Source organism: Manis pentadactyla, chromosome 2 (assembly GCF_030020395.1).
Source record: "Manis pentadactyla isolate mManPen7 chromosome 2, mManPen7.hap1, whole genome shotgun sequence".
NCBI lineage: Eukaryota > Metazoa > Chordata > Mammalia > Pholidota > Manidae > Manis > Manis pentadactyla.
The window spans coordinates 229,845,229-229,863,777 of NC_080020.1; the positions used below are offsets into that span (position 1 = coordinate 229,845,229).

At 39.3% G+C, this 18,549-nt stretch overlaps 1 protein-coding gene across 9 annotated transcripts in view; it reads left to right on the top strand.

The window, feature by feature from the left end:
• The first annotated feature begins 278 nt into the window (after positions 1–278).
• Positions 279–18,549, top strand: part of KIDINS220 (kinase D interacting substrate 220) — a 120,944-nt gene continuing 102,673 nt past the window's right edge. For 5 of the 9 annotated variants that reach the window (XM_057497471.1, XM_057497473.1, XM_036881862.2 and 2 more), the window contains exons 1-4: positions 279–436; positions 6,191–6,336; positions 16,835–16,933; positions 17,653–17,751. In XM_057497471.1, coding sequence (XP_057353454.1) covers positions 6,229–6,336; positions 16,835–16,933; positions 17,653–17,751 — 306 coding nt within the window. In that variant the 5' untranslated portion in view covers positions 279–436; positions 6,191–6,228. The remainder of the gene's footprint in view (positions 437–6,190; positions 6,337–16,834; positions 16,934–17,652; positions 17,752–18,549) is intronic. The other 4 variants (XM_036881865.2, XM_057497474.1, XM_036881866.2 and 1 more) reach the window with 1 other exon arrangement.

Consider the following 18,549-nt stretch of genomic DNA (forward strand, 5'->3'; position numbering starts at 1 on the left):
CATCTGCAAGGGCTCCAGAAGTTATAATTGCAGTTTAGGTCTTTGCATAAGCTTTGATTATAATGGTGAATAGAAATTATAAATCAAGTACAATAAAGAATGACAGTGAAGAAAACACTGCCTGGGGCGCTTGTCAAAAACGCACCTATTCGGAGGCTAGAGGGAGGATGCAGAACGCGGCAGGGTAGGAGACCGGCTCGCCCCTCCCGCCGCGCCCCTCCGGGCCCCCTGCCGCCAGGAGGCGTGGCCGCCGCCGCCGCCCGGGGTCACGTGGCCCGCCAGTTCCGGCGCTGGTGGAAGATGGCTGCCGGGCATGGTGCGGGCTGTGCGCCGAAGGCCGCCGTCGGTGAGGGCCCCGTCTTCTGAGAGCGCCTGTGGCAAAGCGGGGCCTCTCCGCTCGAGCCGCGCGCGCCGTCCTCGGGCCGGCGGGGACACGGTCAGTGTGCGGGGCGGCTTCGCGGGTGGCCGGGTAGGAGGCGGGGGAGGCCGGGCGAGGCCGCGCCCGGCCGTCCCGGACCTGGGGTCTCAGGGGGTCGGTCAGGCGCCCCGGGGCGTAGGTGTTAGGGAAACAGTTTTTCCCTCGCGGGGCAGCCGCTGGCACACCCTGCGCCCCGAGAGCCCCTCTCGCCGGTACGGCTAAGGCAGGCAGGCAGACTCGCGAGGTTCCTTCCCCTGGGCTTCCAGGCCGCGCTCGTTGGTTGTCTCCATGCTCGTCGGCCGCTTTCATACTGCGCTCCGTTGCCCCATTGTCCTGCGCAGGCCTGTAGATTCCTGGCAAAATATCAGCAAGCCATTGATTACGACACCTCTGTGATTTATCTAGTAAACGACTTCTTTGTTAGCAATGTGGGATTATTTTTCTTTCAAGTTGTTTTGACATATAGGGAGGTTTAAACCAATGAAAAATTTTCTTATAAATTAAGTGTTTATGGAAGTACCTCCGCTAGCCGGTAGGGGCGCTGGTTACAAATGCAGCTTTCTCCGCGTTCCCCTCAAGGATTCCCATCCAGCTGGCCTGGGGTGTGGCTCTGGTATCACCACTTCGGACCCAACGCGAAGGGAGTGATTCTGATGCGTTCTGTCCCTACCCACACTTTGACAGCATTGAGGACCAGACATCTAAACATTTTTAAAGCACAGTAGGGAATCTGGTGCAGAGCCAAGGGTGAGAAATGCTGCGGCACGTTTTTTTCTTTGTTCTTTATGTTTACTAGCACGGACATGTCATCACAAGCAGTTTGGGTGCTTGTTAAAACGAATATTTCTGGGCCTACCCCAGATCTACTGGATGGGATTCTCTGGAGGGGATACCTATATATTTTTTTATATTTAAACATTTTTATTATGGTAAAATACATGTAACATAGTTTGCCATTTTAACCATTTTTTTTTTTTTGGTATCAGTCTACAATTACATGAGGAACATTGTTTACTAGACTCCCCCCATCACCAAGTCCCCCCCACATACCCCATTACAGTCACCAACAAGGTTCCAGTCTGACAACATTCCAGAGTCTGATCGGGCAACATTCCTAACTAGAGCCCTCCCCCAAGCTAGAAGAGTAGTGGTAACTTTCCAGTACCTGGCTAAAGGCCAGTGAGAGACCCCCACGTACCCTAGGCGAGCCAATCCCCACACCACTGTACACCTTTGCTCTCCCTCCCCCTGCCTTCTTTAAAAACTCGCTGCCTGCCCTGCTGAGTGTGACTTCCCTGGCCTGTGACTAGCCAGACCGGGGAACGTCGCCCGGGAATTGTGCTCAAATAAACTGCCTGGCCCTTTGTTGCCTCCCGTTGCCTGCTTATTTCGGCTCGAATTTATCTTACAACCACTACTGTTTTAGTATGGTTTGTTTGTAAAGAGAGAAAAGTTATACAGTGCATCTACTAACCATTTGGCCTTCAGGTGGAAGCATTTTGAATATTCCAAAAATTTTGTTAGCCTATTAAATCTTTGCAAATTCTAAAAATGAGCTTAATGCAACATAAAGATTTTTTTCTGGACTTATTGTTGGCTATCTCTGCCATTTCCAGAGATAGTGTCAAGATATTAATTTTTTTACTCATTGTGCAGAAGAACCTTATATTCCCATTAGACAGAAAATACTATGGACAATAGATTCAAATAATGTCTATTCAGCCAAGAAATATAGTGTCTTCTGTGGGCCAGGAACTGTGCTCAAGAGTTGGGTGTTTGGTATAAAAGACCAAACTCATTTATATACCCATTTCTCTTGTATATCCCACTAGGATGTAGTAGGAGAGACAGCTGTTAAACAGATAAATATGTAAACCGTAAGTTTAGAAAAATGCTGTGAAGGAAACGTATAGGATTCTATGGTAGAGAATAATGCAGTTTAGGAGCACTAAGAAAAGGTAGTTAAGAAATGTTAATATTCTATTATGTAAAATAACTAAAAATTATTGAGTTTCTATGTGTGTTAGGCACTCTTTTAATTCCTTTGTGTGTAACTGTGTAATTGTTTAAAGATGATAAAACCTAGACACTGGGGTAAAGAAACTAGCCCAAGGTGATAAAATACTTAAGTAGTAAAGTTAGGAGTCAAACCAAGGCAGTCTTGCCCTAGGGTCCATACTTTTAACTACTACTACCTTAAGCTGCACTGTAAGAAAATAGCCTTTTTGAAGAGATAACATTGAAACTGAAGGTTGGACAATGTTCATGTCTTTGTGTGTGTGCACATATGATTATGAAGTGGTCTTGTTTTTGTCTTGATGTCGTGATCACATCTGATGTTGGTGTTCTGTGCAATTGTTCATGTTTGAATGAGAACATCAAGGTCTAGTTAGGCCAGTTCCTGGCAGTCAGGGGCTGCTTTTCTCTTTCTCTAACCCTGTTTTGTAGGCATTGTGATAGGTACAAGGTGGATCCTGCCTCAAGAACTTATAGTTTAGGGGAGATGTGGACAAGGATAAGCAAAATGGAAAGTTGAGTGTGGTGTAAGCAGCATACATAGATGTAGGCATGGGGTGTGGACCCAGAGCAGGGGACTGGATGAGCTTAGAGTCAGCAGCCAGCCAGTGAAGACTGCAGGAGAGGGTGATGCTAGAGCCACATCCTGAAGGGTGAGTAGAAGCTTTCCAGGCACGTATGTGGAGGATGGGCTTTCTAAGCTGAGGGGGCAGTAAGTGAAAGACCTGGAAAGAAGAATGCATGTGACAGCCAAGGAACTGGAGGTGGGTTAGCCTGGCTGGAGCTGAAATGGGGATGCAAGTCAGAAAGCAGGTTTGGGTAGAGGGTGGGAGGGCTAGGGCTGGGAGGGGAGAAAGAGATGAGGCTGGAATGTTACTGAAAGTGGGGCCAGATTGTGAAGGGTCTGCATGCCCCACCATCATAATCAATAATTGAGTTTATGAGTCCTTACTGATCTGCACAGAGATTTTCATAGGAATTAATAGAATTGAATCTCGACTATGGCTTTAAAAGGCTTAGAGGGCTTCAGTTTTTTGAATTACTTGTAATAAAGCCATCATCTTTTGTTCACCAAACATGGGTTTATGGCGAACTAACAGAAAGATTTCAAGGGGAGTGTATTTTTGATCAATCTTGCTTCAGTGTGTGCAAGTCGATTGGTATGGGGAACACTGGAGGAAGGGGCCACAGGTTGGGAGACTCATGTTGATCCAGGTGAGCGGTGGTGCAATGTAGAGCTTTAGGATAGGTGCCTAGATCACAAAAATTCCCTTTTCTGGAAACAGTGCCTATACTATGTGACCGTGTAACTTCCTCCCAACCCTGTGACTATAGTTGATTGGTTTTGGGTTGGCGCCTGACCCAACCTAGGGAATTAGAGCTCTTTTCTGCAAGTTTTGGATCTGGAAACAAAGAATAGTCTGCTTTCTCAGGTTTGAGAAACTGATTTGGGCTCGGTAGCTGTTGGAAGCCATGTTCCCATTTGTGTAGAACAAGTTGATCTATAATGAAAGCATTTAAGCCAATAGAGAATGAGAATTCAGCTGGCATTTGAGGACCAGTGATACCCATGTTCCCCATGGTGTGGTTATGGGGAATAAACCAGTATCTTTAAATTTTCTGTTTCGCTTAAGCTAGTTTAAATTTGACCCTTGCACCCTTAGGATTCTAGATTAGTGTGGCTGGCGAAGGCCCTAAACCAAGGCACTGAGAGTAGTGTTGGCTGATCTCCAACATTAGGAGGTAAAGTGGACAGAAAGTGGGAATGGTTTTACCATATTTTTCTGTCAATACATTTTTGGGAAACATTTTGATGACTGTATTATTTTACTATGTGAATGCATCACAATTTATGTGATCCCCCATATCTAAGTTTTTAATTTTTATGAATAAAATTGCATTTAAAATTGTCCATTTTCATGTGTTTTTAGAATTGATTCTTAGATGTAAAGTTAGTGGATCAAGTACAAATTTTTTGGAGGACTTTTTTTTAAAGTAAGGTATTAGGTACAAATATTATTCATCTTTTTTAGTGCCCAGTTTTGAATTTTGACAAGTGCATATAATTGTCTAACTACCACCATAGTCAGGATGTAGAACAGTCCAAGAATTCCCCAGATTCTTTGGCACTCAGTGTAGTCACCTCATTCCCCAACCTTAGACCCTGACCCCCTCTGATCTCTTTTCTGTCCATATAGTTATCCTTTTCCAGAATGCCATATAAATGGAATCATGCAGTGCAGTAATTCTTGTCTTCTGGCCCCACAAAGATAGACTTCCATCCTACATATAAAACACATTCACTCCATCCCAACATCCCCCAAAGGCTTAGCTAATTGTAGCATCAACTCAGTCCAAAATCTCATTTGAATCTTGTCAGCTCAAAAGGTCTAAATCTCTTCATCTAAATCAGGTATGAGTGAGGCTCTGGATATAGTACATCCTGATACAGTTCTATCCATCTGTGAACCTGTGAAACTGAAGGAACAAGTCATGTACTATATGAAAAACATTGAGGGGACAGGAATGGGATACCAGTTAGAGACATTCCTGTTCAAGAGGAGGGAAAGTGGAAGGAAAAAAGGAGTCGTCAGTCCCAAGCAATCTTACTCTTTTAATAGAGCAACATTTTAAATTTTGATGAACTCTTACTTAACAATTTTCTTTTTTTAAGGGCCATACTTTTTAGTGTTAAATCAAAGAATATTTGCTTAATCCAAAATAGTCTATATTTTCTTAGAAGTTTTGTATTTCTGCATATTATATTTAGGTCAGTTTTGGGTTAGTATATTTTGTGTAAGGTATGAGTTGAAGTTAGTTCATCTATTTGCATTTGGATGTCCAATTGAGTAAAAAACGTTCCTACTCTTTTGGAACTTACATTCTAGTTGTGGTAGATGGACAGTAAACACATGATACGTTTTATTTCATATGGCGATAAGTGCCATGGAAGACAAAGCAGAGCAAGGAGATGGGAGTTTGGGGACAGCTGTGGAATATGTGTGAGGTTGTTACATTTTACGTCACATGGACAGGTTAGACTTCCCTAGTAGGGTGACTGAAGGCAGTGACAGAGTGAGCCATGTGTGTGTCTGGCGGAAAAGTTCAGGCAGGAAAGCTAGCCCACAGGCCCTGAGGTGGCACAGAGCTAGGCATGTGCAAGCAGTGAAATGCGTGAGGGGTGGTTGGAGATGAGGGTGCTGAGGGTCAGGTAGGTCATTTTTGGAAGAGCACTGTTGGCTTGTGGAGGGTAGACTAGGGCGGGCAAGTGGAAGTAGGGAGAGCAGTTAGGACCTAGGTGAGAGGTCACGGCGGCTTGTACCAGGGTGGTTGTAGTAGTCAGATGTGAACTATGTTTATAGGTAGAGCCAAAAGGAGCTGCTAATAGGTTGACTGTAGAGTGTAAGTGGGCAGGTAAGGCGTGGAGAATTCCAAGGGTTTGGCCTTGGAAGAGTGGAGCTGGAGCTGCAATTACTGAGATGGAGAAGACAGCAGGAGGAGCAGTGGGTGCTTTATTTTTTAGGGGTGGTGATGAGGAAGGTTGGGAAAGGTTGATCTAGGGTTTGGGGTTTGGATGAGTTCAGATTGAGATGAGTGCGAGTTTTGGGAAGAGAGCCTTGGGCATTTCGACAGCTGAGCTGTGGGGCCTTGTCCCTCCCGCCAGCGGAGGTGTATTTGTACAGGCTTAAGCATGACAATGTAGTTAGTTTTTTCTAATCACAAATTATGTGTATTTTATCTAATTGCTTTTAACAGGCTCATTGGAATAAAGATAACTACAGCTTTCTGTGAAGATGTCGGTTCTGATATCACAAAGTGTAATAAATTATGTAGAGGAAGAAAACATTCCTGCTCTGAAAGCTCTTCTTGAAAAATGCAAAGATGTAGATGAGAGAAATGAGGTAAGACCAAGTTTCTAAAATTAAATTCTCTTCTCAGACATTTGTTGGCTACCTACTGTGTACAAAGCACTGTGTTAAGGATAAAGGTGAGTGATAAATAATGTAGTTCTCACCCTCAGTAATACCGTTATGAGAAACGACATTGTAATTTCTTATAGTTAAAAGTACTTCAAATTCCATATACTTGGAATACATTTGAAATTATATAAGTAACTGAATATTGAATTTAGATTTATGATTGACTTTTTTTTTCCAGGTGGAATAATTAATATTCAGGAAATTTTATTATTAAATGATATCCTAGTGTTTCTAGGAAGTTTTAGAGGGCTTCTAGACTCAATCTTTTTACGAATAGATTAATCAGACAAAATCAGGACGTTTTGAAATATTTTCTTTAATGGAGTCCCAGCTATTTTCCTGAGTTGTTCATTCCATACACCTTGGAGTTTTAAAGACCGTATGTCTTTAAGAGACAGTTAAATAGGTCATAAATTCTGTTTAATAAAGACGGCAAAGTATATATTTACTATTTTCATTAATTTAGATATTTCTATTCAATAATACAAGAAAGAATGTTGATCTTATTTCATCTTGAACAGCCAAGCTGCAACACTTTGAGGACGAATAAAATTTCTGTAGAAATTTTTCAAGTAACAAAGTGTGTATTTGTTTTATAAAACTTAAGAAAAAGAATCCTGTTTCTTAGAACTATATTTTCAATATAGTATAATTTTTTGCCAGTGGATAAGATGAATGAGTAGTGATTTAAGTTTTATACATATGTATGTATGTGTATATGCATACATGTGTCACTGTATAGACATGTAGTTTTATTTATAAATTTTTTTATTGTGGGGAAAACATAACAAAATTTATCATCTTAACCATTTTTAAGAGTACACTTCAGTAGTGTTCAGTAATTCACATTGTTGTGAACTATCTCCAGAACTTTTTCACATCTGAAACTCCTCTATACCCGCTAAACACCAGCTCACCTTCTCCCTCTGTACCCAGTCCCTGGGAACCACTCTCACTACTTTCTGTATCTGTGACTTTGACTACTCTGGGTACCTCATATAAGTGGAATTGTTTTGTGACTGGCTTATTTCATTTCTCATAATATCCTCAAGATTACTTCATGTTGTAGCGTGTAATAAAATTTTTCTTTTTTAAAGTTGAATGATACTCCATTGTATGTAGATATCACATTTTGTTCTACTGATGTACATTTAGGTTGTTTCCTCCTTTTGGCTGTTGAAAATAGTGCTATGAACATGGGTGTGCAAACATTGTAAATGTTTTTAAAGCTGCTGAATCAGCAATTGCTATATTATGATAATAATAATTGTTTTTGATGTGGTTACCTAATTTCATTAAATGTTAACTGTCATTAGGAAATCTTAACAGAAGCTTTATTATTGCAATAATATTTTGATAGCTAATGCTTTTATTGAATGTTTATGCAACTATTATGATAATTATACGTTGTATATCTTAGTTCGCTTAATTTAACTAGCAACCCTGTAAAGAAGATGCTGTTGTTTATCTTTATTTACAGGTAAATGACTTAATCCTGCGGTTTCCTATCCAAGATACTATCTGGTAGAACCCAAATTTGAACTTTGTTCTATTTGACTTCAAACTATAATCTGTTTATGCCCTACTGCCGTTCTTTGAATCTTCAGAATAAGTTCATCTAATAATAATGTCTGTGTTTTCAGTGTTTGTATATTGAACAAATATATAGGCATACCTTGGAGATACTGTGGGTTTATTTCGACTACCACAATAAAGCGAGTATCTCAGTAAAGCAAGTCGAGTGAATTTTTTGTTTCCCAGTACATATTAAAGTTAAGTTTACCTATACTGTAGTGTATTAAGTGTGCAATAGCATTATGTCTAAAAAAACTAATAGATATACCTTAATTAAAAAATACTTTACTGCTGAAAATGCTAGCCACCATCTGAACTTTTAGGAAATCATAATCTTTTTGCTGGTGGAGGTCTTGTCTCAGTGGCTGCTGACTGATCAGGGTGGTGGTTGCTGAAGGCTGGGGAGGTTGTAGTAAGTTCTTAAGACAGCAATGAAGTTTGCCACATGGATTGACTCTTCCCTTTCGTAAGTGATTTTTCTGTAGCATGTGATGCTGTTTGATAGCATTTTACCCACAATAGAGCTGCTTTCAAAATCGTAGTCAGTTCTCAAACCCTGCCTCTGCTTTATCAACTAAGTTCATGTAATATTCTAAATCCTTTGTTGTCATTTCAACAGTCTTCACAGAATCTTTAACGGGAGTAGGTTACATTTCAGGAAGCCACTTTCTTTGCTTGTCCATAAGAAGCAGTTCCTCATCCCTTAAAATTTTAGCATGAGGCTGCAGCGATCCAGCCATACCTTTAGGCTCCTCTTCGAATTCTAGTTCTCTTGCTGTTTCCCCCACATCTGCAGTGACTTCCACCACTGAGGTTTTGAACCCCTCAAAGTCATCCAGGAGGGCTGGGAACTTCTTCCAAGTTCATATTAATGTTGATATTTTGACGTTGTCCCATGAATCACAAATGTTCTGAATGACATTTGGAATGGTGAGTCCTTTCCTGAGGATTTTCACCTTCCCTTGCCTAGATCCATCAGAGGAATCACAATCTGTAGCAGCTATAGCCTTAGGAAATACAGTTCTTAAATAATAAGACTTGAAATAGAAATTACTCTTTAGTCCATGGGCTGCAGAATGGATGATGTGTTAGCAGGCATGAAAACAACACTAATATTTTTGTACATGTCCATCAGAGCTTTTAGACGGTCAGATTCATTGTCAGTGAGCAGTAATATTGTGAAAGGAATCTTTTTTTGGAGCAGTAGGTCTCAACACAGGGCTTTAAAATGTTTAGTAAACCATGGTGCAAATAGAAGTGCTGTCTGTCATCCAGGCTTTGCTGTTCCACTTATAGAGCACAGGCAGAGTAGATTTAACATAATTCTTCTTTTTTTATTTAAGTATCATTTATACACAATCTTATGAAGGTTTCACATGAACAACATCGTGGTTTCAACATTCACCCTTATTATCAAGTCCCACCCCTCGCCCACCATTGCAGTCACTGTCCATCAGCGTAGTAAGATGCTATAGAGTCATTACTTGTCTTTTCCGTGCTGTACTGCCTCCCCTGGACCTACCTATATTGTGATTGCGAATTATAGTGCCCCTTAATCCCCTTCTCTCTCCCCATCCACCCTCCCCAACCCCTTCCCTTTGGTAACTACTAGTCCCTTCTCGGAGTCTGTGAGTCTGCTGCTATTTTTGTTCCTTCAGTTTCATTTGATTTAACATAATTCTTAAGGGCCCTAGGATTTTCAGAATGGTCAATGAACATAGACTTGACTTAAAGTCTCCAGTTGCATTATATCCTAACAAAGTCTGCCTGTCCTTTGAAGCTTTGAAGCCAGATACTGACTTTTTCTCTCTAGCTATGAAAGTCCTGGATAGCATCTTCTTGCAGTATAAGGCTCTTTCATCTCCCCTAAAAAATCTCTTGTTTAATGTAGCCACCTTCATGAATTTTCTTAGTTAGATCTTCTGTACTTTTTGCAGCTTCTCTACCAGCATCTGTGGATTCACCTTGCACTTTTCTGTTATGGAGATAGGTTCTTTCCTTAAACCTCATGAACCAGCCTCTACTAGTTTCAGACTTTTCCTCTGCAGTTTCCTCACCTTTCTCAGCCTTCATAGTATTGAAGAGAGTTAGGGCCTTGCTCTGGATTAGGCCTCAGCTTAAGGGAACACTGTGACTGGTTTGATCTATCCAGACCACTCAAACTTGCTCCATATCAGCAAGAAGGCTGTTTTGCTTTCTTTTTTTTTTCAGTTTAGACAATCAGCTTTACTGTTATATATTCCATCAAATATTTCTTTGTAATTCCTTGGAAATTTTTTTTTTTTTTTTGGTAGATAATTATTTTTTATTGAAGGGTAGTTGACACACAGCATTACATTACATTAGTTTCAGGTGTACAACATAGTGATTCAACATTTATATACATGATAATTCTAGGTACCAGCTATCACCATACCAAGTTGTTACTATATTTTGACTATATTCCTTATGCTATACATTACATCCCGGTTACTTATTTATTTTACAATTGGAAGTGTATACTTTTTTTTTTTTGTTGTTGTTGTTGTTGTTGTGAGGGCATCTCTCATATTTATTGATCAAATGGTTGTTAACAACAATGAAATTCTGTATAGGGGAGTCAATGCTCAATGCACAATCATTAATCCACCCCAAGCCTAATTTTCGTCAGTCTCCAGTCTTCTGAGGCATAACAAACAAGTTCTTACATGGAGAACAAATTCTTACATAGTGAATAAGTTACATAGTGAACAGTACAAGGGCAGTCATCACAGAAACCTTCGGTTTTGCTCATGCATTATGAACTATAAACAGTCAGTTCAAATATGAATACTCATTTGATTTTTATACTTGATTTATATGTGGATACCACATTTCTCTCTTTATTATTATTATTTTTAATAAAATGCTGAAGTGGTAGGTAGATACAAGATAAAGGTAGAAAACATAGTTTAGTGTTGTAAGAGAGCAAATGTAGATGATCAGGTGTGTGCCTGTAGACTATGTGTTAATCCAAGCTAGACAAGGGCAATAAAACATCCACGTGTGCAGAAGATTTCTCTCAGAACAAGGGGGGTGAGGTTCTAAGCCTCACCTCTGTTGATCCCCAATTTCTCACCTGATGACCCCCCTGCGACTGTGCCTGTCTTAGGTTGTTCCTCTCTTGAGGAATCTTACCCGTCTCTGGCTAACCAGTCATCTTCCGGGGCCATACAGGGAAATGTAAAGTTGGTAAGTGAGAGAGAAGCGATATTCTTTGAAAAGGTTAGCTTTTTACTTCTTTGCATATTTATGCCCTGTAGCTTCTATGCCCAGCATTTGTCTTGAGGTATCTTTACCACTTGGAAGAATTATGATACTCGGTAAATTTGATATGAGGCACGAATTCTATTTAAGGGTTGTAATTAGGAAGGAAGAAGAAAAGCTATAGAAGTAGCAGGCGGAAGAAAACCTGGGAAGATTGATTATTTCTTTGACATATCTTCTTGTAGAGTAACTTCAGCATGTGTAGGTTTTAAGCTACTACTTAAATTGCGCACACACATTAACATAATAGGAATATAGTTACATAACCAAAGCATACCTGTGATTACCAGCCATCTCCAGTGAAACCAAGAAAACCAGTTAGGCACCTTAGGCATTTGTGAAAACTTATCTATGATATGGTGGATATTGTCCAACTGAACTTGAACAGTCTGAGAGAAATCAGACAAATTAAAACAACCCATTCCTGGGGACTGTTCACATCCCTTATGTTCTTTTAACAGTAAATAGTCTGTAGTTGTAAGATTTTGGAGTGCTACAATTTGCACTTCTCCTAATTCTTGATTGAGTTCCAACAGTATAGATCCAGTCATGTTTTGCTTTCTTATCATTCATGTGCTCACTGGCGTAGCACCCTTAATTTCCTTTAAGAACTTTTCCTTTGCATTCATAACTTGCTGTTTGGGCAAAAGGCCTAGCTTTTGGCTTGTCTCAGCTTTTGAAATACCTTCCTCATCAAGTGTAATCATTTCTAGCTTTTGATGTGAAGTGACAGACATGTGACTTTCTCACTTGAACTCAAGCCATTGTAGGGTTGTTAATCAGCCTAATTCCAATATTGTGTCTTAGGAAATAGGGAGGCCAGAGGAGGGAGAGATGAAGGAACAGCCAGATGTGGAGCAGTCAGAACACATTAAGTTCTCTGTCTTACATGGGCACGGTTTGTGGCCCCCAGAACAATTACAATAGTAACACCAAAGATCACTGATCACAGGTCACCATAATGAATATAATAATAATAATAAAGTTTGAAATATTGTGAGAATTACCAAAATGTGACGCAGTGAGCAAATGCTGTTGAAAACATGGCTCTGATAGATTTGCTTGACACAGGGTTGCCACAAACTTGAATTTGTAAAAACATTGTTATCTCGGAAGTGTAATAAAGTGAAGTACAATAAAACAAGGTATGTCTATACTTTGGTTAGTTAATAGCATTAACACCCTTCAGTGATTATGAATAGTCAATAATTATTATAAATTATTATAATGAGATAAAGTTTATAATTGGAGATTGTTATGAATTACAGAAGTGGTCATTTATTACATATTAGCATACTTGGAATAATGATGACAGTTTAAAAAGGTCAAGATTCCTTGTAGACGCTTTCTATGGGAATACTGAGTTTAAAATAGCTTCACTTGGGAGGAGAAATACAGTACATCAGTAAGCATAAAATTACATTAATCCTATTGAATGAAGCATATTTGGTAAAAAGCCAACTTAATTAGGCATGAAATAGCATTTAATTGATATTAATGATATTTATATCTACTATTGTATCAATTTAACTTGGAATTTTAAAGTCACAGTTTGAAACAACCTAGGATTGTTCAGTTATGGTTCTAGTGTGAAGGTCGGGGAAAAAGTAGCCTTCTCTCAAGGCTTCACTTAGCATTTTACTTCTACAGCTTCTGATAAAACTTAATTTTTATAGAATTCTGTAAAAGTGTTTGGATTTTCATCCCTTCTCCCTTGCTCTTAAAAGTAGAGTATATAATTACTTCAAGTTAATGTATATTACCAGTTTTGAAAAAGTCTCTTAAATATTACATCAATAAAATAATGTAGGTGCAATTGCCTGATAGTGTGCCTATTAGCATATTATCAGCTGCAGTCAGTAAGTGCTAATTGCCTTTCTTTCTACTTTATTTGTAACTAGATAAATCTCTTGGTCTGTGAATATTCTCAGTGATGGCAAATCTTTGCCTTTTGTAGAGTAGTGAAGGGATATTATTTTAAAAAAGAACAAAACTTCACTCTCAGCTTTCCTTGGTACAAGGGTATAGTGTTGAGGTTGGACTTTATTTTCTCATCTAAGAAAATGAAATGTGACTCTGTGTCTTGCCAATGGGTTTCAGCCCCGGGCAAGTTCACTATGGATTCAATGTGACCAAAGAAATGACAGTAAAACGTTCTTGGGGTGAAAGAGTTATACTCAACTTTATTTCCATAGTGGCGGGTCAATCACTAAAACCCCATTCACTCAGAGAAGGTCTGCATGCAGCAAGCGGATCTCTGCCCTTGGGCCTCTCGGCCCGCACAGCTGTCTCTGGGCCTCTGTCCTCGGCGCTGCCACCACTCCAGACTCTGCTCTGCTCTCTTGCAGCCATGCCACCATGTTGCACAGGGCACTGGGAGGAGCTCTTTATACAGAGTCAGTAACAGCTCACTGCCCACATGTATAGTGAGCTAGCCAACCAGGGCCAGGTGAGACTCCTGGCCAAAGGAACCTTCATTTTATCCACACTCTAAATGCAAGTCTGTTTAGTGCTTAGAAAGACTGAAGGAATAAAGGAGAATTAAAAAATGTGTATACTACAATTCTTGGGAGAAGTGTATGTCCTCTGAAGATGACTGCTTTTAAAGGCAGTGGTTATTTAAGGCTGATACACCTAAATAAGTAGAAGTGGGATTACCTAGGAACTGGGAAGAGCAAAAAGTTGCTGAATAGGAGATGTTTTTGCATTACAGCATCCTGGGAAGCTGAGGTAGAGGATGGTACCTGTGGTAGGGAACTTCAGTCTGTGTGTTTTTGGCTTGAGGTCATTATGAGTAGGTGTTGTGTGAGTTAAGTGATTATGTGTTTTTGGAAAGAATTTGGCTTGGGATTTGCTGGGATGTGTGGGTTATGTGTGGAATAGGCCTTCAGTGGTTCATTTTGAAGTGGCAAAATAAAGTTGTCATGATTTGTTTCTTAAGTTACTCTGTCTCCACAATTGTAGTTATTAGACTATGTTTTGTTTTAAGGCTCAGCTTAGAAGAAAGAAACTATCTTATCTTTGGGGCTCCAGTAAAACTTCATGGCAATCTTTTCTGAAAGTTATTTATTATTTTGGATAGTATAGCTACAAAAGGTATATCAGTTAAGAATTGCTTTGGACTGTACAAAATAGCTCCCCAAACAGGGTCTTAATCAAATTAAGGTCTTACTTTTCTCACATAATGACAAGGTGGAGGAGCCATCCCAAGGCTGATGTGATGGCTTTGGGCTCCTAGTCACTGCACACTGTGTGCTGGTTACTGGAACATCAGCCACGTTGATTCACCTGCAGCGCTATGTCTGCATATTGGATGTGAAGAAGGAAAAGGGCCCAGGCCAGCTGAGTTCATCCCGTCTCTGAGCTTTCCTGGGAGACCTCCCCAGAGCTGCCCCATAGGGTCTTCCCAGCTGTGGTGAGGCTGACCAGTGTGGATATTTTTAGTTGAGCACATTGCCACCCCTCACAAAATCTGGTCACTGGATACTGGGTAGACAACTAATAGTTTCTGCAAGAGAAAGTTATGACTCTTCAAGGGTTCTTTCTAGTTATTGTTTCTAGTTTATACCATCTTCTTAACTTGTGTTATGGATATTTCTACACAACTACATTTTTTTCCCTCATACCCTAGAAGCACCTATTTCTGTAAACTATCTGAAATGTGACTGTAACCCTAGAAAGTAAACAGAGAGCTCCCAAGTCTTTGGAATTACTATTTTTAAAATTCTGATATAAAAATCATATATCCTTAAGGCCATGGATTTAGAGCTAACTGGCCTTAATTTATATGTTATATAATGTCTTTGATATCTCACTTTTTATCCCAGTTGATTAGAAGGGAGACGGATGCTGTAGCAAGTATTTCAAAAAAGTCAGAGCTGACAGACAAGCCTGGTGTAATAGTTGATGTCTATAGTTTTGACTCAGAATCATAAACATAATGCTTAAGGTAGTCTTTTTAACAAGTAACAATGTGTGCATTGCTTTTTAGAATAATGGTTACCGTAAGAGTTACTATAAAATTTAATGTTTAAAGGATAAACTTTTTCACCTGGAAAATCTGCTCATGCATAATACTTCGTTCCTTAGTGACTCTAGTTGAATGATGTGTGACTACCACATACAATTTAAGATCCATCACTATGTATGAATGTCTATATTGAATGTGATTTGTTTAAACCAGTATTTATATTTAACTCTTAACTTATATTATTCTTAACAATAGCAACCAACCGTATCTGGCCAATTATTTGCATGTTGCCGCTAATGGATTTTTTAAATTCTTGGAGACTTTGATCACTCATTTGTTCAACAAATATTTGAGTACCTGTGTGGCAATCATTGTCCCTCACGCTGGGGATACAGTATTAAATAAACAAAATAGACATGCTTCTCACTCTCATGGCATTTCAAGCTTTAGGGGAAGCAGACTGTGATCAGTTGTTAATCACACAAATAAAAGTGTAATGGCAAACAAGGATTAGTATAGTAAAGGAAAATCAGAGGGGCTTAGTAAGACTTCCCTGAGGGATTGAATGGTAATCATTCCTGGAGAGCTGAATGGTAGGTGGTACTTAATTGGACAGGGCAGAGGGACTTGGAGGGTCCAGAAGTGGGAGAGAGCTTGAGGGTGGTGATATTGGTGGGAGGGAATGGCACAGACTAGGTTCCAGGGTAGGCCTGCTGCACTCTCTCCATCATTCAGGCTTTTGTGGGCCATGGTAAAGATTTTGGTTTGGATATAAAAGATCAGTAAGAAACCATTGAGGGTTTTAAGCAGAGGATTGATATCAAGTTAGCATTTTAAAAACCATGGATATTTTTCCCTATACTGATAATTGTGTATAGTTAAGTATATATTTATCTAATCGAACTTTATTTTTGGTGTAAGTTTTTTTCTCACCTTAACATGTTTTCGCACCTTTAGTACTATCACTGTTAGCCTTGTGCTTCTAAACTGTTCGATATCATTGCATCTGCTGAAGATGATAATGTGTGTACTCCACCTGAAATTGATGAGTCATGGTGCTGGAAGGGATCCTTCCTGGATCTAGGTGCCTGGGACCTGTTCTACTGTCTCAGGGCTGGGTCAGTACTGTCTCTTATTGCTGTGACTTGTTCTAGGTACACAGTCTGGGCAGCTCTGATGTAACCAGAAGAGGCCTTAGTTTAATGAATTAAGGTTATAAGGGAGGGCTTAACAAAGATACCATCTTTGGTTACCATAGATATTTTCAGATTTTTATATCCATGGTGGCAATTACTTTTCAGAGCCCAGTATTATTCGTGTTTACTTATTTTGAGTGAAATCAGAGCCGAAAACACTTTGCTAGTGCTGTGGTTAAAAAAACAACTTTCTTGTTTTAACTTTCATTTTCTCATTTACTTTTATGGTATTAGTGAACTGAAAACTTAAGATTTCAAAGGTGCTTCTAAATTAAAGAAATACTATAAACAGTGCTGAGCATACCATCATGAGAATGTAAGTGTGGTGTATTTAACTGGTATTTCAGTTGAAATACAGCATGTTGACATGTTCTCTGTGTTTTATATTTTTTAGTGTGGCCAGACTCCATTGATGATAGCTGCTGAACAAGGCAATCTGGAAATAGTGAAAGAGCTAATTAGGAATGGAGCTAATTGCAATCTGGAAGATTTGGTATATATTGAAATAAATCACTCATTTGCTTTTTTTTCTTTTCCTTAACTTTGCTATTTCTTTGATTTTTAGAAGTGAGTCAAAAGTAGATTACTTTCAGATGTATCTCAACTTTGCCTAATAATATTGTCAGTTTTTTTAAAGCGGTAATATAGGAGAGAAGTTTTTACTGTCAATGAAAGGTCCCAGCTCTTCAGTTTTTTATGTATTGTATGTATGGATGGCACTGGCTGAGTAGGGAGCACATATTCTTGGATACTTGTAGCTTTATTCAAAAAATAAAGGAGGATAGTTCTTTATCACATGATTTCTATACTAAGCATGTGGGATCACTTAGTTTAAAAGCCTGTGACTGTGCTCTTAAGTCTGATTACAGGCTCCTTAATTTCAATTTATAGTAATGTTTGCTAGCCTCAAAGATCAGTTTTAAGGTGTCAGTAGACTTCTTTTCTTCTTTTAAAAAACACAGTATATGATGAGAATTCCAGTAAAAAGTCTGAATTAGCAGTCATGAAACCATTTCTACACCATTGTAGTAATACAGATAAACAGAAAAATTTTAACAGAGCTTATGCTTCAGTGTCATTTTAGAGTAGTTTAGAGTGGGTTGTCATGTCAGTTTGGTCTGATCACTTGGTATATAAATTCAGATTTATTTTCCCTCACTTTGGAATGTTGTATTTGGTTTTGAGAAGGTAACATTTGTGTCTGTGTTCAAGGATAACTGGACAGCACTTATATCAGCCTCAAAAGAAGGGCATGTGCACATTGTAGAAGAACTACTCAAGTGCGATGTTAACTTGGAGCATCGTGATATGGTATGTGTATTTTCTTTCTTTTTTTTCCTAACTAAGGTGTCATTGATATACAATCTTATGAAGGTTTCACATGTACAACATTGTGCTTTCAACATTCACCCGTATTATCAAGTCCCCCCTGCCCCCGACTCCATTGCAGTCACTGTCCATCAGTGTAGTAAGTTGCTATAGAGTCATTACTTGTCTTTGTGCTGTACTGCCTTGCCCATGACCTACCTATGTTGTGTGTGCTAATCATAGTGCCCCTTAATCCTCTTCACCCTCCCTCCCCACCCACTATCCCCAGCCTTTTCCCTTTCATAACCGCCAGTCCCTTCTTGGAATCTGTGAGTCTGCTGCTGTTTTTGTTCCTTCAGTTGGCTTTGTTGTTACACTCCACAAATGAGGGAAATCATTTGGTACTTGTTTTTCTCTGCCTGGTTTATTTCACTGAGCACAATACCCTCTAGCTCCATCATGTTGTTGTAAATGGTAGGATATATTTTCTTCTTATGACAGAATAATATTCCACTGTGTATATTTACCACATCTTCTTTATCCATTCATCTACTGATGGACACTTAGGTTGCTTCCATATCTTGCTGTTGTAAATAGTGCTCTGATAAACATAGGTGTTCATATGTCTTTTTGAATCTGGGATCTTGTTTTCTTTGGGTAAATTCCTAGGAGTGAAATTTCTGGGTCAAATGGTATTTCTATTTTAATTTTTTGAGGAATTTCCTTACTGCTTTCCACAGTGGTCAAACTAATTTACATTCCCACCAATACTTTATGGCATATTCTATAGTTCCCCTTTCT